At 46.7% G+C, this 15,566-nt stretch overlaps 2 protein-coding genes across 7 annotated transcripts; both read left to right on the top strand.

The window, feature by feature from the left end:
• The first annotated feature begins 3,247 nt into the window (after positions 1-3,247).
• On the top strand, positions 3,248-9,859 carry LOC120951960 (pinin). Of its 5 annotated transcripts, XM_040370986.2 has the most exons (11): positions 3,255-3,581; positions 4,208-4,359; positions 4,476-4,745; positions 4,863-5,124; positions 5,300-5,426; positions 5,559-5,774; positions 6,128-6,366; positions 7,634-7,884; positions 8,076-8,114; positions 8,852-9,002; positions 9,412-9,859. In XM_040370986.2, exons 1-11 carry the CDS (start codon positions 3,480-3,482, stop codon positions 9,427-9,429), a joined length of 1,827 nt encoding a protein of 608 aa, XP_040226920.2. In that variant the 5' UTR covers positions 3,255-3,479; the 3' UTR covers positions 9,430-9,859. The 5 variants fall into 5 exon arrangements, with proteins under 5 accessions (XP_040226919.2, XP_040226923.2, XP_040226922.2 ...); XM_040370985.2 differs by lacking the exon at positions 9,412-9,859 and having other exon boundaries at positions 3,248-3,581; positions 8,852-9,400; XM_040370990.2 differs by lacking the exons at positions 7,634-7,884; positions 8,076-8,114; positions 9,412-9,859 and adding exons at positions 8,371-8,429; positions 8,546-8,636 and having other exon boundaries at positions 3,256-3,581; positions 8,852-8,968.
• A 1,743-nt stretch (positions 9,860-11,602) lies between these two features.
• LOC120953475 (uncharacterized) lies at positions 11,603-13,504 on the top strand. 2 transcript variants are annotated; one of them, XM_040373416.2, is made up of 5 exons: positions 11,603-12,170; positions 12,256-12,311; positions 12,558-12,616; positions 12,701-12,756; positions 12,892-13,504. In XM_040373416.2, exons 1-5 carry the CDS (start codon positions 11,830-11,832, stop codon positions 13,337-13,339), a joined length of 960 nt encoding a protein of 319 aa, XP_040229350.2. In that variant the 5' UTR covers positions 11,603-11,829; the 3' UTR covers positions 13,340-13,504. The 2 variants fall into 2 exon arrangements, with proteins under 2 accessions (XP_040229350.2, XP_040229349.2); XM_040373415.2 differs by having other exon boundaries at positions 11,614-12,170; positions 12,540-12,616.
• The last annotated feature ends 2,062 nt before the right edge of the window (positions 13,505-15,566 follow it).

The following is a 15,566-nucleotide window of genomic DNA, read 5'->3' as shown; positions in this document are numbered from 1 at the left end:
AAACAATAAGTCAATGAAAACCAAGCCCACAAGTGGTACAGGCAGTTCTTGACCGACAACAGTTGTTGAGCCAAAAGAAGAGAAGAAGAGAATATTGTATTACTGATTCAATTTTAATTGGCCAAACCTTTGTTTTACTCCCTTTACTAAAGGAAATCTTCTAAATTTGAGAAAAAATAAAGATATCCAATAATTTTACTCGAAACATTGCAAAATATCATTAAACTGCAACGATATTTTGATTCATATTCCGGACAATTTCGAGCTCATGTTTCAAATTACACTTGAATTTAAAGGTATGGACACTTGATTTTGGATGTCGGTGTCCTCCTAGAACGACATAACGACGGTCTTAAAAATAACGGGGTTTGGGTGCTGTTTTTTTTTCTAGTACGCGTAGATGAATAGAACCGAAGAGTTGCTACATTTTTAATTGATTCTAGTACGCCCCTCATAAACATTTTGCCCCAGATTCCCTTACATCATACAGGGCTTTCGTGGCTCGATTCATCGATTCATTACGATTATTGAATCATTACAGATTCTAGTACATCAGGGCAAGTACACCGGACCCTGGCGAGCTTGACACGCTGTACGCTAAGATCGCCGTGCATCTCGTGTAACTCGTCATTATAGCGACTCCTCCATTGTCCTTCCTCACATACGGGGCCAAAGATCCTTTGAGCATCTTCCTCTCGAACGCGACTAAGAGGGTTTCGTCAGATTTGGACAGTGTCCATGTCTCAGAGGCGTATGTGAGTACCAGTACTATATAGGTACTATATAGACCCAGCTTCGTCCATCGCGACAGATTCTTTGAGGTGCACTGATTTTTGAGCCTGTAGAATGACCCGTTGGCAGCCAGCATCGTTGCGCGCAATTCAGCTGCCATGCTGTTATCGTTGCTGACCTTTGACCCAAGATAGGTGAATTGTGGGACGACTTCAAAAGTGCGTTCACCTATCTGTACGTCACACCTACGTAGTTTCTGATAATTTATTGGTAGGGCCGCTGATGTTGTCACCATTAGTTTGGTCTTTGCCTCGTTTATCTGCAATCCGAGGCTCTCTGCCGCCTGCTCGATCCCTTGGTAGGCTTCTGCTACATAGGAGAGCCGCAGACCAATGATGTCTATGTCATCAGCGTATGCCAGGATCTGGGTTGACTTATAGAATATGGTTCCCGTAGTCTTCACCCTCGCCAGGTGGCCTTCCTTGGACCCTTGGTGGTAGCAAAAGGATCGAGTTTTCCATCCACCCTCACCTGGCAAGTGACGTTGGTCATAGTCATTCTAACTAGCCTTATCAGTTTGGCCGGGATTCCAAATGAGCTCATATCGTCGTACAGTTTTACCCTGGTAGTGCAATCATATAGCATAGCATATAGCATCATAGCCGGTCTCGTAGTACAGTCGTCAACTCGTACGACTTAACAACATGCCCGTCATGGGTTCAATCCCCAAATAGACCGCGCCGCCATACGTAGGACTGACTATCCTGCTATGGGGGGGAATCAATTAGTCACTGAAAGCCAAGCCCACAAGTGGGTACAGGCAGGCAGGCCTTGACCGACATCGGTTGTTGAGCCAAAAGAAGAAGAAGTGCTATCATATGCGGCTTTGAAGTCAATGAAGAGATGGTATGTGTCGTTTCTGTATTCAGCCATCTTCTCCAAGATCTGCCGCATGGTGAAGATCTGATCAGTGGTTGATTTTCCGTTTCGAAATCCTCTTTGATAGTTTCTGACTATCTCTTCGACGTGCGGGACAAGGCGAACCTGAAGAATCACGGAGAATATTTTATAGGCGGTATTCAACACCGTAATACCCCCATAGTTATTGCAGTCCAACCTGTCTCCCTTCTTGTATATGGGGTAGATGATGCCGAGATTCCAATCACAAGGCATTGATTCGCTATCCCACACCTCAGTTCCAAATTGATGAATCTCGTTTTCTAGTCGTGCACCTCCATTCTTGACCAGTTCAGCTGCGATTCCGTCGGTTCCAGGCGCCTTGTTATTTTTTATGTCCACGAAAAGCCTTTTGTGTTTCCTCTATGCTAGGTGGCAGTAGCATGACCCTATCTGCTAGTGGAACCTCTAGCTGTTCAATAACCTGGTCGTTGAATAATTCATCAAAGCACTAAGCTCACAGCGAGAGGACCTCTCGCTAGTTTCTAACCAGATCTCCATCCTTGTTGCGACAGCAGGTTACTTTAGGTACAACGTTGTTTCGGTGTCCTGCCATCGCATGGTAAAACTTTCGTGTCGGTCCGTACGCCTCTCTGGTTTGCTCGAGTTCCCGCATGTTTTACCAGCAAGGGGTGTTGCTCTGTTGTTTTAACTTTGAAAACTACCTCTACAATGGATTCCTATGTACTTTAATGTATCTGGACTAGATTAATAGGAATTGTCAATGAAATTACACTGGAGTCGGCAAAACTACTAAGAATGCCTCCGGTGGTAAACTGACAGACAGGGGTTTTTTGAGACGCACTAGAGAGCAGATGCATTTTTAATTAATTCTTTTTAGTTCATCGGGTAAAATGAGGATCTGGATATTGAAGAAATTCAATAAAAAAAACCATGTTGAATGTCCGGAGTTTAATCCTGTATGTAATTTGAATTAAATCGGTACGCCTTACGCTCTAGATTTACGCTCTCCGTGTTTCTATGTGTTTCTAGGGTGATGCTTATTTTCTTTATTGCTGTTTATCTTTCTCTCTTCACGTTTGGCGCAATGTATTTTCAATGATGCAAGTAACCAACTTCAGCAAATCGTTAGAAGTATGACACCAAGTCAACAAAAGTGTTATAATCGCAGTAAGGAAGCAGCAATGCGTTAGACTTCCGACACTGTCTCATACTTTTTGTTTTTGTTTTTTTGTTGCTACGAACAACGTTGTTTGCGAGCACGTGTTGGACTTAATTGCGTTTTAAAAGCGGCAACACAGAAAAAAGTGAGCAAAAACCACACTGCAAAACATGAATAGACTAAACCACGTGCAGGGCGGTGCGCACCAGCAGCGGCAAGTTCCAAAATTAAACTAGCATTGCTGACAAATGCATCATCTCGTGCTACCTGTTGTTCCGAACAATACCGCCAAGTGTCTCGCAGCGATGCCAATTGTAAACATCGATGACTGAATGTGGCTGCAATTAATGGGGCCGCTGTTGCCGATACCCGACCATATGATCGATTGAGTACCGAACGCGAATCACGAGCTTCCACTCGTGGGTTTCGCGATCTGGGCACAAGACGCGCTTGCAGGCGGATGCAACAATTCGTCTTTTCGCCACATTTTACCTGCAGCGATCGGTTGGTGCGGTTCTCGAGAAACAGAAGAAGAAAGTGAACTTTTTATCAACGTGGGTTGAGGTTAAAGGATTCTTATTTTCTACAGCAACGACAGTGATCCACCAGTGTGTACATAGTGACGATTTGTTTTTGGAGCGATCATAAGCCACAAAAGTCCTTCGAAATGGTGCTGGATCTAAACTTCTCGCGTTACGATAACACAACCCCGTTCGGTTTTAAGCTCGTCGGTGGAGCTGATTTTGATGTTCCCTTAACGGTTGTCAAAGTGAGTTTGAATAGTGTTTTTTTTATGTATTAGTTTTTCCGACAATCTCCAAGCATTATATTTGAGGGAAAATGTACATTTGGGCAAGTAATATGAGGTTGCACAATGAGATATTTAAATAATGGTATACAAAAAAATGTATCACGACAACATATTGCGTAATCGAAAAAAAAATCGACATCGTATCGTGCCAATTGATCCTCTCCGCAAAGTAACTGAGTGATTGTTATTTACATCCTAACAAGAAGTGAATCCGATACAGTATATTCCTAGATAACGAAAAATAAGGTCCTTACGATCAGTTGCAAATAAAGGTGTCACATTGCTAAGTGAAGTATGCATGTATGTGTTCGAGACGTGACGAATTAACCTCATAACATGAAACCCAAATTCAGCATACCGTTCTCCTTAATTCGCTAATCGATTGGGTGAAGTGATCGATTGATGGTAGTCGATAAAAATAGCGCCGAAATGTCATGCCAGCTATACCACCACCAGCACACAAAGCTCGCTGGTGACGCCCGTGTGTGCCGACGACACTCTAGTTCACATTCGAACGCTTTCTATTTTCCACTGCGATGCGATGCAACTGAAAATCCCCTGCTGTTTGTCTGCACACTTTACAGATTCTACCCGGAAGCATCGCCGAAGACGTTGGCATGCACATGGGCGATGTGGTGGTGCGCATCAATGACATACCGACGGGCAACATGTCCTATTACGATGCCCACCAGCTGTTGGCTTGCGCCGGCAACCAGTTCGTGCTAGGCATCTTAAGGTTAGTATATTGCTACCAGGGTGAAGGGGGGCAGCAGCGAGGTCCTTGCAAGTTGTTAAATGACCACCACATGTTTTCCCCACGTTCCACCAATGTTCCCATGGTACATGGTACAGGGCACGTGAGGTTACGCCGTCCCAACGGCTCATCAAGGAGAAAACACCTTCGGGCGAGGTGGAGTACATCAACACCTCGCCGAAACCGTTCTGGACGCCGAATGTCGGCAGCCCATCGCCGTTGGCAGTTCACCACCCTGCCAAGGAGGAACCAAGGCAGCAGCAGCAGCAGCCCGACGAACAGATTCCCGAGGTACCGATCACCGACGAGCAGATAGCCGAGATCCTCTCGGGTGAAGCCGAAGTGCTTAAGCAACACAACGTGATCGGGTAAGTGTCGAATTGGACGTCGAGCATCCACCACACCAAGGACATCAATTTGATTTGGGCTACTCTTGGACGTCCTCCGATCGCAAAAACTTTACCCTTTACACCTCCCCATTGCAGCGTGAACTTTAACAAGATGATCCCGAAGGCGGGCGTGTTTAAGCAGAGCGAAGTCTTCAAAACGCTCAACAGCGAGCTGGTGCAGAGCGAAGAGGAGGACAAAAAGTGGACCACCTTCCTGCAGAAGCCGTCCCGACCGCCGCCGAAGACGCCCGAGGAGCGGAAGCTCGAGCGGAACCCGCCGACCGAGCGCTACCAGGTACGAATTGTGAAGCAACCGAAACCGAAAATTGCCCCCGACTACAAGCCACCCAAATCACCGGTAAGTGTTGTTCGGCACGTCCGCCACCCCCGCAAGGCGGAAGTGTGAGCTTAAAAGCGGCATGCGACGCCCGACGGACGCACTGTCTCGATTTGCACTGTGAGCTGAGCTGAGCTGGTTTTTCGATTGCGTCCCACATACACACACACCGACACACCTACCGCCCCAATTTAAGGAACCCGAGCCGGAACCGGAACCGATACCAATGTACGACGAGTACCTGAACGAACGCCAGGAGGTGGAGGTGGAAACGATCAAGACGCTCGTGGAAGAGCCGGTCGTGCCGGGCGAACCGATGGCAGGTAACCACCACCTCGAACATCCCGTTGGCCCCTGTTGTCCCTGTCCCTACGCTTGCCTCGACGATAATGTCGGGTGCTGTGGTGAGGAGGAGTTGGAAACCAATACGAACGCTAATGGCACTTCCACTGCAGGTGAAGGGGAGGCACAGCAGCCCGGGGCACCCAACCCGACCGAGGAGGAACCCTCGGAGGAGTTCCGCGAGCAGTTGCAGAATGTGCAAAAGCAGCTGGAAGCGCTATCGGCACTGCCGAACACGATCCAGGCCACGATAGCCGCCCTGACCGAGCAGCTCGCCGTGTTGGCCGCACCGAAACGGAAGTCCAAGAGTATCTCACCCCGACCGGAAGGTATACTCGTTTTCAGATAAGCTTTCTCCCTCTTCTCTCTCTCCCTCTTTGTGTGTTTTGCACTTGTGTCTGTGTGTGTGTATATAGTTGCAATTGTAGGTTCATCTGTCCTTTCGCCGCGACCTGCTACATTGTAACGGATGTAACGACGCACGATGTGCACAAGGACAAAGACAAATAGGACGTTGGTGCCAACGCGAGGTGTCCTTAGTAGTGCTCGCGCATGCAGCACGTGCCATACAGCCGACGATCATACCACACCACCACCGTGTCGTTTCAATCATCTGCTTGCTTCTCTGCCACTTCCGTCGAAGCGCGTTATTGAGTGAAAGTGTTTAACCTTACCCTTGCAGAAGCGGATCCGAGTGCGGGTGGTGAGGGCACCGAACAGTCGGCACCGGAGGCCATCGTGCCCGAAGTGTCCGAGACGTTCGAGGTGACTGAGTTTAGCAGGGCGGACAGCAGCGGCAGCGGCGATCAGTCCTCATCGGTCGACGAAGGCGAACACATCCACTACACAGAGGAGGAGCTTGAGCAGCTAGAGAAAAGGATGAAGGAGCACGACATTGAGTGGACCAATCAGAACGATAAGGTTAGTTTGGTGACCTGTTGGAGCAGGGGCTTCGCCCGGGCGCAGCTCTTGCCATCAGCGCAAGCGTTCACCCCATACAGTACTGTGGTGTTGACTCCCCGGGCGACCCAGTGTAGCGGCGGCATTGCTGCAAACCTTAACACACGCACAGAGTGTTGTCGCATAACCTCAAACCGCTTGACTGTTCCCATTCCACATTAGGTGGGCGTGAGGACCCCACGCTTGTTGTTGTTGTTTTTTTTTTTTGGGCTTAATATTTTATCAACGTGTTTTTCTACCTTTTTCGGAACGTTTCTCTTTCTTCTTACCTTACGCTCTGCTCTGCTCCGGCGGTCCACACCTCTGTTGAAATGGGAATCAATCAATCAAACACTGTGTGTTCTGTGTTTGCTAATTCTACGATCACACACGAATAACTGCGCGCATCACTACACACCTGAATGCCTTTAAATGCTTGTCGCTATTACTACGACCCAACAACATCGAACAACAAACAACAACAAATTGCATCGAATGCAAATCCCTCCTACACCTCCAAACACACGAAAGAAGCCAAAGTATCAAACGATCGAGTGGGCCATCGTGTCCCAGCGCTACCGCATATACGTCGACGAGGAGGAAGAGGTCGAGTACGTGACGATACCGCTGCGCATCTCCCAGGCCCTGGAAGCCTGCGGAGTGGCAGCGACGGCCATCGAACCACAGCCGGTGTTAGCGTAACCGATGCTCCTCTAGCGACGTATTACTACCAAACCTCCACACTTACTACGAACTACAAACGACACGAACAGTTGGCAGCACACCTCTGCACCAGCCTACACGAGATCACACCACGCAGCAGTACTGCTCAAGCGCAATTCAGGAGCGCAAGCTCTTTTCGAACACGTGTTCTAATAGCAGTGCAATAAATGTATTACCGAACTAAAACCTCGTTAACCGGGTGGTGGCTTTGTAGTTCCTGGGAGCTTCTCTGCTCAGCAGGAAGCTTCAGGGAGTGTGGCTCTCTGTTAACCAGTTTCTGCTACCCCCAACCAACATACCAGAGGGTAGCAGTATCTGTTTGTGCGTGCACGTTTCGTTCTAATCGTTCTCTATCTCTCTATCTTTTGTAAACCACTTTATCTCCGATCTGTGATGAACTCTTCTTGCGTTGCACTCTCGCTCTTGTACACGCGTTGTATTCTGTTTCCGTCCTCCGTCCTGTTGTGCTATGTGGGGGGCGCCATGTGGGTTGTGGTACACATCCCACCCGACCTTTCCCCGACAGGATTCCGATAGCTCCAGCCAGCATAATGCCGGCGGTGACATCCGCACCGCGGTGCAGGACGAGCTGAAGCTGCAGGTGGTCAAAAAGAAGAAGAAGGCAGTCAGCGCGTTCGGCCCGCTGACGCCGCAGGAGCGGCCCATCTACCTGCCTGGCGGGCGCAAGTGGCGCACGGCGAAGGACGCATTCAACGAGCAGTTCATCGCGGAAGTGATCAGCTCCCAGGCGGAACTGATCCAGGGCACGACGCTCGGGTAAATGTCACACTCCAAAAAACCTTGCTATCCTTATGCTATCCCATTTTCAGCCGCTGCTTGCAATCACACGCACCACCCACAACCGTTCGTCGTCTGCCGTGGCGTTTTCGCCAACCATACTCTCTCATCATGCGTAGTACCTCTTGAGTGTGTTCGCATCGTTCATTTCGTGTCTTCTTCTTTTGTAGCAACTTCTACGAAAGCCCTCATCTGGGTTACGACGACAGGTAAACGCCGCTGTGACCCAGCTCATATGGGCGTTCACTTCCCCCATGTCATTTGTGCGTTCCTCACGTCACTACTACGCATCGCTGTGTGTGTGTACTAATGAACGTGGTGTATGCCAAACGTGTGTGTCACTAATGGGCTTTTGTGAGTGTAGCCAGCCACTGAGCATCGCTACTAATAATAATAATAATAATGGCCGCTTTCATCCCTTCGCGCTCGTTATCATCTTGTCTAACAGCACATTCTATGTTTTAGGTAAAGTTCTGGAACTACTACTGGGCCGATGGCAAGGCGAAGTCCCCGCACGTGTACAGGTACGTGTCAGCAGGGAACTCCATGCATGCGTCACCCAAGCCCCAATTACATCCGCGTTCGATCATCTTCATTGTGCACATGCTTTTCTCTCTCTTTCTCTCTCTCTTTTTCGAAGAACAACGAGTAAAGCGAAGAAATTTTCCAACTGCGAACTTATGGTGGAAAAGTTCGAGAGTGAGCTTTTTAAGTAGTTTACTCCGGGCGCAGTAAGTAGTATCATTTCAGTTGGTTATGCATTTCCAACTGAAATCGTTTTTGTGATCACCGTTGAGCTTGTTGTACGTGTTGTTTTTCGCACTACTTTACTCCTTATGTGCATGATCAATCCGTTGCATACTTCACTTGATTTTACGTTCTGAAAACGACCACGCTCTACATGAAGCCCTTTTCTTGTATGCTCTCTGGTCCGCTCCCCTTGCAGGGTAAACTTCCTCAAGTACCAGAAACCGGAGAAGGATTTGAGCTTCATCAAGAACAGCGACGTCTACAAGCTGGTACACGATATGGATCCCCCCAAGAGTGGCATCGAGCTGCGCCCGGAGATGGTAGTGGCCGAAGAAGATGTGCGAAAGGTAATGAAAGACGAAACCATTTTCCAACCCCGCAAGTCGAAGGTGTTCCTTTATCAAAATTGAAAACGCACTCTCCCACCCTCCCAACCACTACCCTCCCCTTTCCCTCACCATACCGTGAGCTTTCGGTTCCCTTCCCTACCGTTGTGTGCGATGACCTCCCTCGACCTGGGTTGTGCCCTTGTGTTAGTGGGCTTGAATTCGGCATTGATAATTGACCTTTTGCAAACATCTTCTTGCTGCGCACGGCGGGCCCTCTCGCCCCGAACAACACGCGTCGTTGTCGAACGGTTTCTCGGCACTATCTCGCTTGCTCGCAACTCCCCCCTCATCAACTACTATCGGATCTCATCCAACTGTTCGATCGATCCACCGGCCACCACTTTCCAACCATCTTCACGCGCTGCAGTGTGCATCACCCTGCTGAGGAAGCCTCCGAAGAATATCCGTTCCCTGCCGTTCCCTGCCGTTCCCTGGCGTTCCTTCTTAAATCCTTCCCTCCCAGCCAATATGATGTATTAATAAGCTTCCTATCAGCATCATCGCATATGGTTAATTATCCTTTTCAATCATTACATACACACCCCTTTCGTTTGTTTCATTGGACCTAGCTACTGTAAATTAGCTCCTATCTTACGCTCCTCTTAGGACAGCATCAAACGATAAGAAGCTGAGTTGAAACAAACACAGATCTAAAAGTTCATTTTAAGCAATAGGCTTTGTGCTTAGGACCAAAAACATTGTTTTCATTACATCACATGATTGTATAGAACACGTCATTATCAACTATTACTCTAGAGACTGGTATTTCTATGTAAATAAGTACAATAAAAATAAATAAAAACACCATTAACGTGCGACGGTGTACAGCGTTTATTATTATCCGAAGTATTCGAGAGCAAAACAAACAAATACGTTGGACATTACTGCCAAAAAAATACACCGAAGACGTTTCATCCACGTGAACAGTTGGCTGTTGGCCAGAGCGGGGACAAAGAAAGCACAGAAAGAAAGCTTTGAGCGAAAGAAAATAGATCGTTTGAGAATGACTGCATTGAATCGATTTTTTGAATAAAGGTTTGTATCAAATTCTTGATCTTAGAATTGGCAGCTGACAATGCCAAGATTTTGATGGTCATATAACAGTGCTTGATTTGGCATCTTGTAACGTGAGAAAATTAATTGAATTTGCGCACATTTCGTAAAAAAGCAGGAAACAAGCCGGTTTATTTTATTAGTCAGAAATCTATCATTTGTGCATTAATACTGTACTTTTTATTCGATAGCATAGTTTATATAGTTATTTTTAGCTGTAAGCTAAATGAAGCTAAATGTTTGTTGAAATCAGATTAATATGTATAAAATATGGCATTTGCAACTTTATTTAAACCTTAAAATTAGAACAAAGTTATCTCACTTTGAACTTTTTACTACACTTTTTACTGTATATCCAAAAATATTACATGACATGAATATTACATGAATATTTACCTATTTACCGATTTTTCTGCTTAAGACAAATAGTATTCAAACTACGCATTGTATAAAGTTGAGATGAATGGACCAACATTATGAATGTAAAAATATAAAATAGAGTATAAACCCAAAAACTCGTTTTTAATACATCGAAAACTAAAAAATAATTCTAGACTTATGATTTAAAAACTTGGGATATTCAAAGCAAAACCTTATTAAACCGTATTATTACCTTATCACCTGATTAAAAAAAGGAGAACGTGAACAAATATTAAAATAACTACCAATAATTAGTGAACATGTTTCGAATACTCAACAGGCTTTTAACTATTCACATATTTGGCGATTTGACAACTAAATAAATAGGAATGAGCTTTTACTCAAAAATACATAGTATTGATATATTTTTAGCTAGAGATATTGAAGAATATTTTCCACTTCTATGGGTATACAAAATTTTGATATAATACAAATTTCGCCAACATCAAGCATTTTCTCTCAATTCGATTCAATTATTGTCTCAATGATTCACGTGTAATAAATCTTAACCTCTCTCAAAACAACCCGTCTGAGGACAAGCCCAACAACACGCAGAGTTGAAGGCCCACACGGGCAGTGCACTGGTTGGCGCCGTACATAAACAATGTTGCCCCAATTAATTACCCCCCAGCAGCCTTGGCGAAGGATACCATCGGTCATTAGCATGGGAAGGAAACATCCTAATAAATGCGCTGTACAGCCACCATCGTCTTATCGAAAGCTCGACGACGCACCGGTGTAGAACGGTACCGGAAAGGCGAGCATTATGTTAAATAAACCTGCCAGTTGCACTCGACGGCATGGGAAGTGTACCTCTAATAATAGCCAAACGGTAGCATCGAAACAATCGTTTGATCGTGAACGCGAGATTGATGAATCGGAAATAGATTAAAAATACTTTGATGACTTGACAGACACCCTCGCTTCCTTTGCTGCCGTTGACATTCGTTCCCGGTCTCTACAGCGGCGAGAGGGGTGTTCCGCTTCCTCAGGACCTGTGTTAGATAACGTTTGCCAACGATCACTGCACGTCGTACGAGTTGCTTTTTTCGCATCGTTTTCCGTAGCCACGATCGGTAACGCGAAGCGTGTGGCTCGGGCTTTTTTGCTGGTGACATTGAGGGGAAGATAATTTAATGAAGCATTACGAAGGCACTAACCGTACCTAACTCATTCGAGCGGTAGTGGCCGAACAAAGCACCAAGCGCAACTAGTGCATTTTCTGCTCTCAATTCCCGCAGCACCTCGGCAGTTTGGAGTACGCCTTTTCCTACATACCCACCCCCCAGCAACCCGCAGCAAACCAGCAACAATGGACGTGCAAGTGGATGCGATGGAGATGGCGCTGCCGCCGATAGAGTCGTTCAAGAACTGCGAGTATCATGTGCGTGTTTCGGGAACGACCGAGCTCGACCGCCGCGTTATGTCATTTGTGGACAATCTTTGGGGCTTCGAGGTGACCGGTGGCATCGATCAGTTCGAACCACTGACAGTGATTTCGGTCAAGCGTGAGGGGTTGGCCCGACGGGCCGGCATCCGAGTGAACGACATCATCACCAAAATCAATGACGCCAATGCGGATAAGCTGACGCTCGCGCAGGCACAGGAGCTGATCGCGGAATCGGGACGCACGGTGAAAATATTCGTCAGCGGGTACGAACAAACAATAATCAAGCGCCCAATGTAGTGCAAAGTGAAGCAGTGTGTGACCCTTTTCCTTGTTTTTTTTTGCTTGCAGCGATGTGGACGAAGACAGTGAAGATGAGATGACGGTGGACTACTGGTTTAAACCTTGTAAGTATATCACAACAGGTCGCGCCCTGCATCTACCATGGTCATAGTACGAAGCCAATTCGACAGGGCGACTCTGACGCAGACCGTTTACGACGATTTAAGTCGACCAATCCAACCCTCAGCCCCCATTCTCTGTCCGCCCATGAACTTCATCCTGTCTATGTCCTATCCCATCCCGTGTCCACCTACATCTCGCAAGGATAGTCACTACCCCACCCGTTGATAAAGATGGTTTCTTTTCCTCAGTAAATGAAGCCGACCGATCTATGCTCGATTGGGAGTCACGTCTTCGTGCCAACCGCAATGTGAGAATAAACCAACACTGTTCTGTCTTGTTCTGTATTTGGAACTGAATTAACAAAGCTCTGGTGCTTTTCTCTCCATTACAGCCTGACAAATGGAATGGTGTGTGGCCGTGGAACGATCGCAAGAAGGTGGTCTACAAGTAAGTATCGCTACTCTGCGAGGCATGCGGAACTTGGCAAGGATTCGTGTAACGCAACGTGACCAGTGCACATTTTCGAACGGCTATGCTATTTGTACTGATCGCTGCAATCATTGGTTTGTTGTTTACCTTCAGGGAATCAAACTGCTATCTCGTACCGAGCGTAGCGGAAGAAACGCGCGAACGGGAGCTAAAGCTACGGGCCACCGAAGATCAGTACGAGAAGCATTTGCAGCGGGAGCGAGAGGCGGCGGAAAAGAAGGCTGAAGAGGAACGAGTGGTGGAAGAGGCTCGCCAGGCCGAGGAAGCGCGTAGGGCAGAGGAGGAACAGTTTTTCGCCACATTCGAGGCGGAACAGAAAAAGCGACAGGAAGAGGAAGCGGCCAAACGGCTCCAGAGCGAAGCGGAATCGGAGCCAGCTCCCCAGGCTGGTGATGAAGCGGTGGAACAGGAAGAAAAGACGACGGGAGATGCTGAGGCGGATAAGTACATTGACGAACTGATGGAGCAGGAAAAGGATCTCGGTGAGATCAGTACAGATATGATCGAACCGGAGAGCATCCCTAGCACGGAGGATGCTTGAGCAGATGTACTGGTGTAATCTATATTGTAAGGTTTACACGAGAGTGTGAAAGAACGAAAAATATTTATGAAAATAATATTATACTTTTAAATAATATAAAAAACGAAACGTTAGAATTATATCAATCAACATGGAAACATTAAATCCCTAAATGATTCGATGTAAATTGTATTCTTCTGTGTAAGACCCCTTAAACAAGACGTGAAATCGTACGACTTAACAAATCTTGCGTAGACCGAGCCTTCAATCAGCAGGACTTTTTTTTATAATCCACAGGATTTTTTATTAGTCGAATTAGTTCACGTATACGTGCTCGTCGTGCTGCTGCCTGGTCTTCCTGCATGTGCTCGGCGATGGCTGTCATTTCTCTAGAGGCTTCATCGCGGCTTCATTCTCTCCCCAGCGCAGCTGCAGGACCGTGGTGATGTGTCACGCCATCTCCTGGATGCGTGTTCAAAAGTCTGCACTCTGCAACTCATTTCCAATGCAAGTTGACGCGGTTTGCTTTGCGCTACTGGGGAATCTGAATGAACTACGCTAAAGTGGGACGCTGAAGCAACGCAATTGCAACACCCAAAGGTTGTTTGTCGCGGGACTGCTGGACAACCGTGTTGAATCGCTGGCGCTTCTCTCCGGAATCAACATATATGTCCTATCGTGAAAACTCCGTGCAAGGTCGATGCTTGACGTAGAGGATCGCCGAACACGCTCTGGCAACTCTGTTCCCTTTTTGCAAATGTGCTCGGCACCAACCCGCCGTATCGCGCGCCGCGTTGATGAACTCTATTTGTGCCGTGCAACCAGCTCTATATTTGTGTAGAATTATTGCGTTTAAGTTTGTTTATCGTTTTGTATACTTTTGTGTAATCCCGCTTCAAGGGAACCTCTTGCTGCCCGTTTATTTCAATAAGTAAATATCAAATATCAATCCTTTGTCAGAGGTTTTCGGTGATGGGACCATCCGTCCCCAAATCCGGATCTCTCCAAACATCGGGCAGAGGGCCACTGATTCCACCGAGTCTATGAATTCTAGACATTCCGGAAATGGAGCGATGCCGCAGAGGTGCAGAAATAAGAAAGGCTGATACTACTGCTATAGGCAAACCAGGAAGTCACATATAGCCAAGACCATTAGATGCTTATGACAGACAAGTTAGTTGTTGCCTATTCAATTAGTTATTTTGCTTTTTATAGAGACTTAGAGCCGATGGGCCTCATTCGCCTCTTTTAAATCGATGAATTAATTATATACTAAAAATCTAACATTCTTTTTTGCAAGTCATTTGCAGCTTGCATTTACGTTACGGTAGTCTCGGTTTACTTAAAGCTACCCGTTGATTTTATTAAAAAAAAGCTATTATAAATGTCGTTTTGGTTAGAGTTCTCTATCTTCGACTTCTTCTATTTTGCGAAACGTCGTACTTTCTAAAGTCAATCCTTTCTACAAGGAGACGGTCCGTCCATTCTAGGTATGAACCCATGACGAGCATGTTGTTGCGTCGTACGAGTTGATGACTGCACCACGGGACCGCGCCAGAGTGCTTTTCAAAGGATACGAAGGAATTTTAAAAGTTTCCGCAGGCAATCGCTGTCTGGTAGGACGATGGTGTCGATGTAGTGGTCCGCTTGGCGGGTGATGCATATATCCGCAGTATATCCATGGCATTCAGTTGAGATGTGGCGGACGGTGATGTCGACGCCACAGAAACTGCATAGTGGTGGGCTAGATTTATGCAATAAAAAGGTGTGGGTGAGTTGGGTATGTCCAATCCCAAGTCGTGATAGAATTCTCTGGTCTTGGTGTGATGGATGGTTTCTCCATGGTGGTGTTGTGGTCTTGATGGTTTTCAAGAAAGAGCGGCTGCTGCTAATCCAATAAACATTCCAGCTATTGACGATAATGGTTTTGCTAAGGCGAATGAAGTCACAGCATGGAAGAGTGTTATGACATAGGTTGGCCGACTTATTACGTCCTGCGTTGATTAGTCAGTCTGCCATTTCCTTTCCCTGAATGACCTGTGTGACCAAGAATCCAGCAGAATGTGACTTGGGGTGAATTTGGTATATTTCAGAGTTGTTGGATGTTCGGGCTACGGGTGGTTCCAGATACAAGTGCTTGAAGGACACTTGCACGGTCGGTAAAGATCACGTTGGGTTTGTCTCTGCATAGGCCTTCGTCAGCTGTAATAACCAGGGCTATTGCTTCTGCGGTGAAGATTGAGGTATG

This window comes from Anopheles coluzzii, chromosome 2 (assembly GCF_943734685.1).
Source record: "Anopheles coluzzii chromosome 2, AcolN3, whole genome shotgun sequence".
In the NCBI taxonomy this organism is placed as follows: Eukaryota; Metazoa; Arthropoda; class Insecta; order Diptera; family Culicidae; genus Anopheles; species Anopheles coluzzii.
The sequence above is the reverse complement of the archived record's forward strand: the minus strand, read 5'-3'. Positions and strand labels throughout refer to the sequence as shown.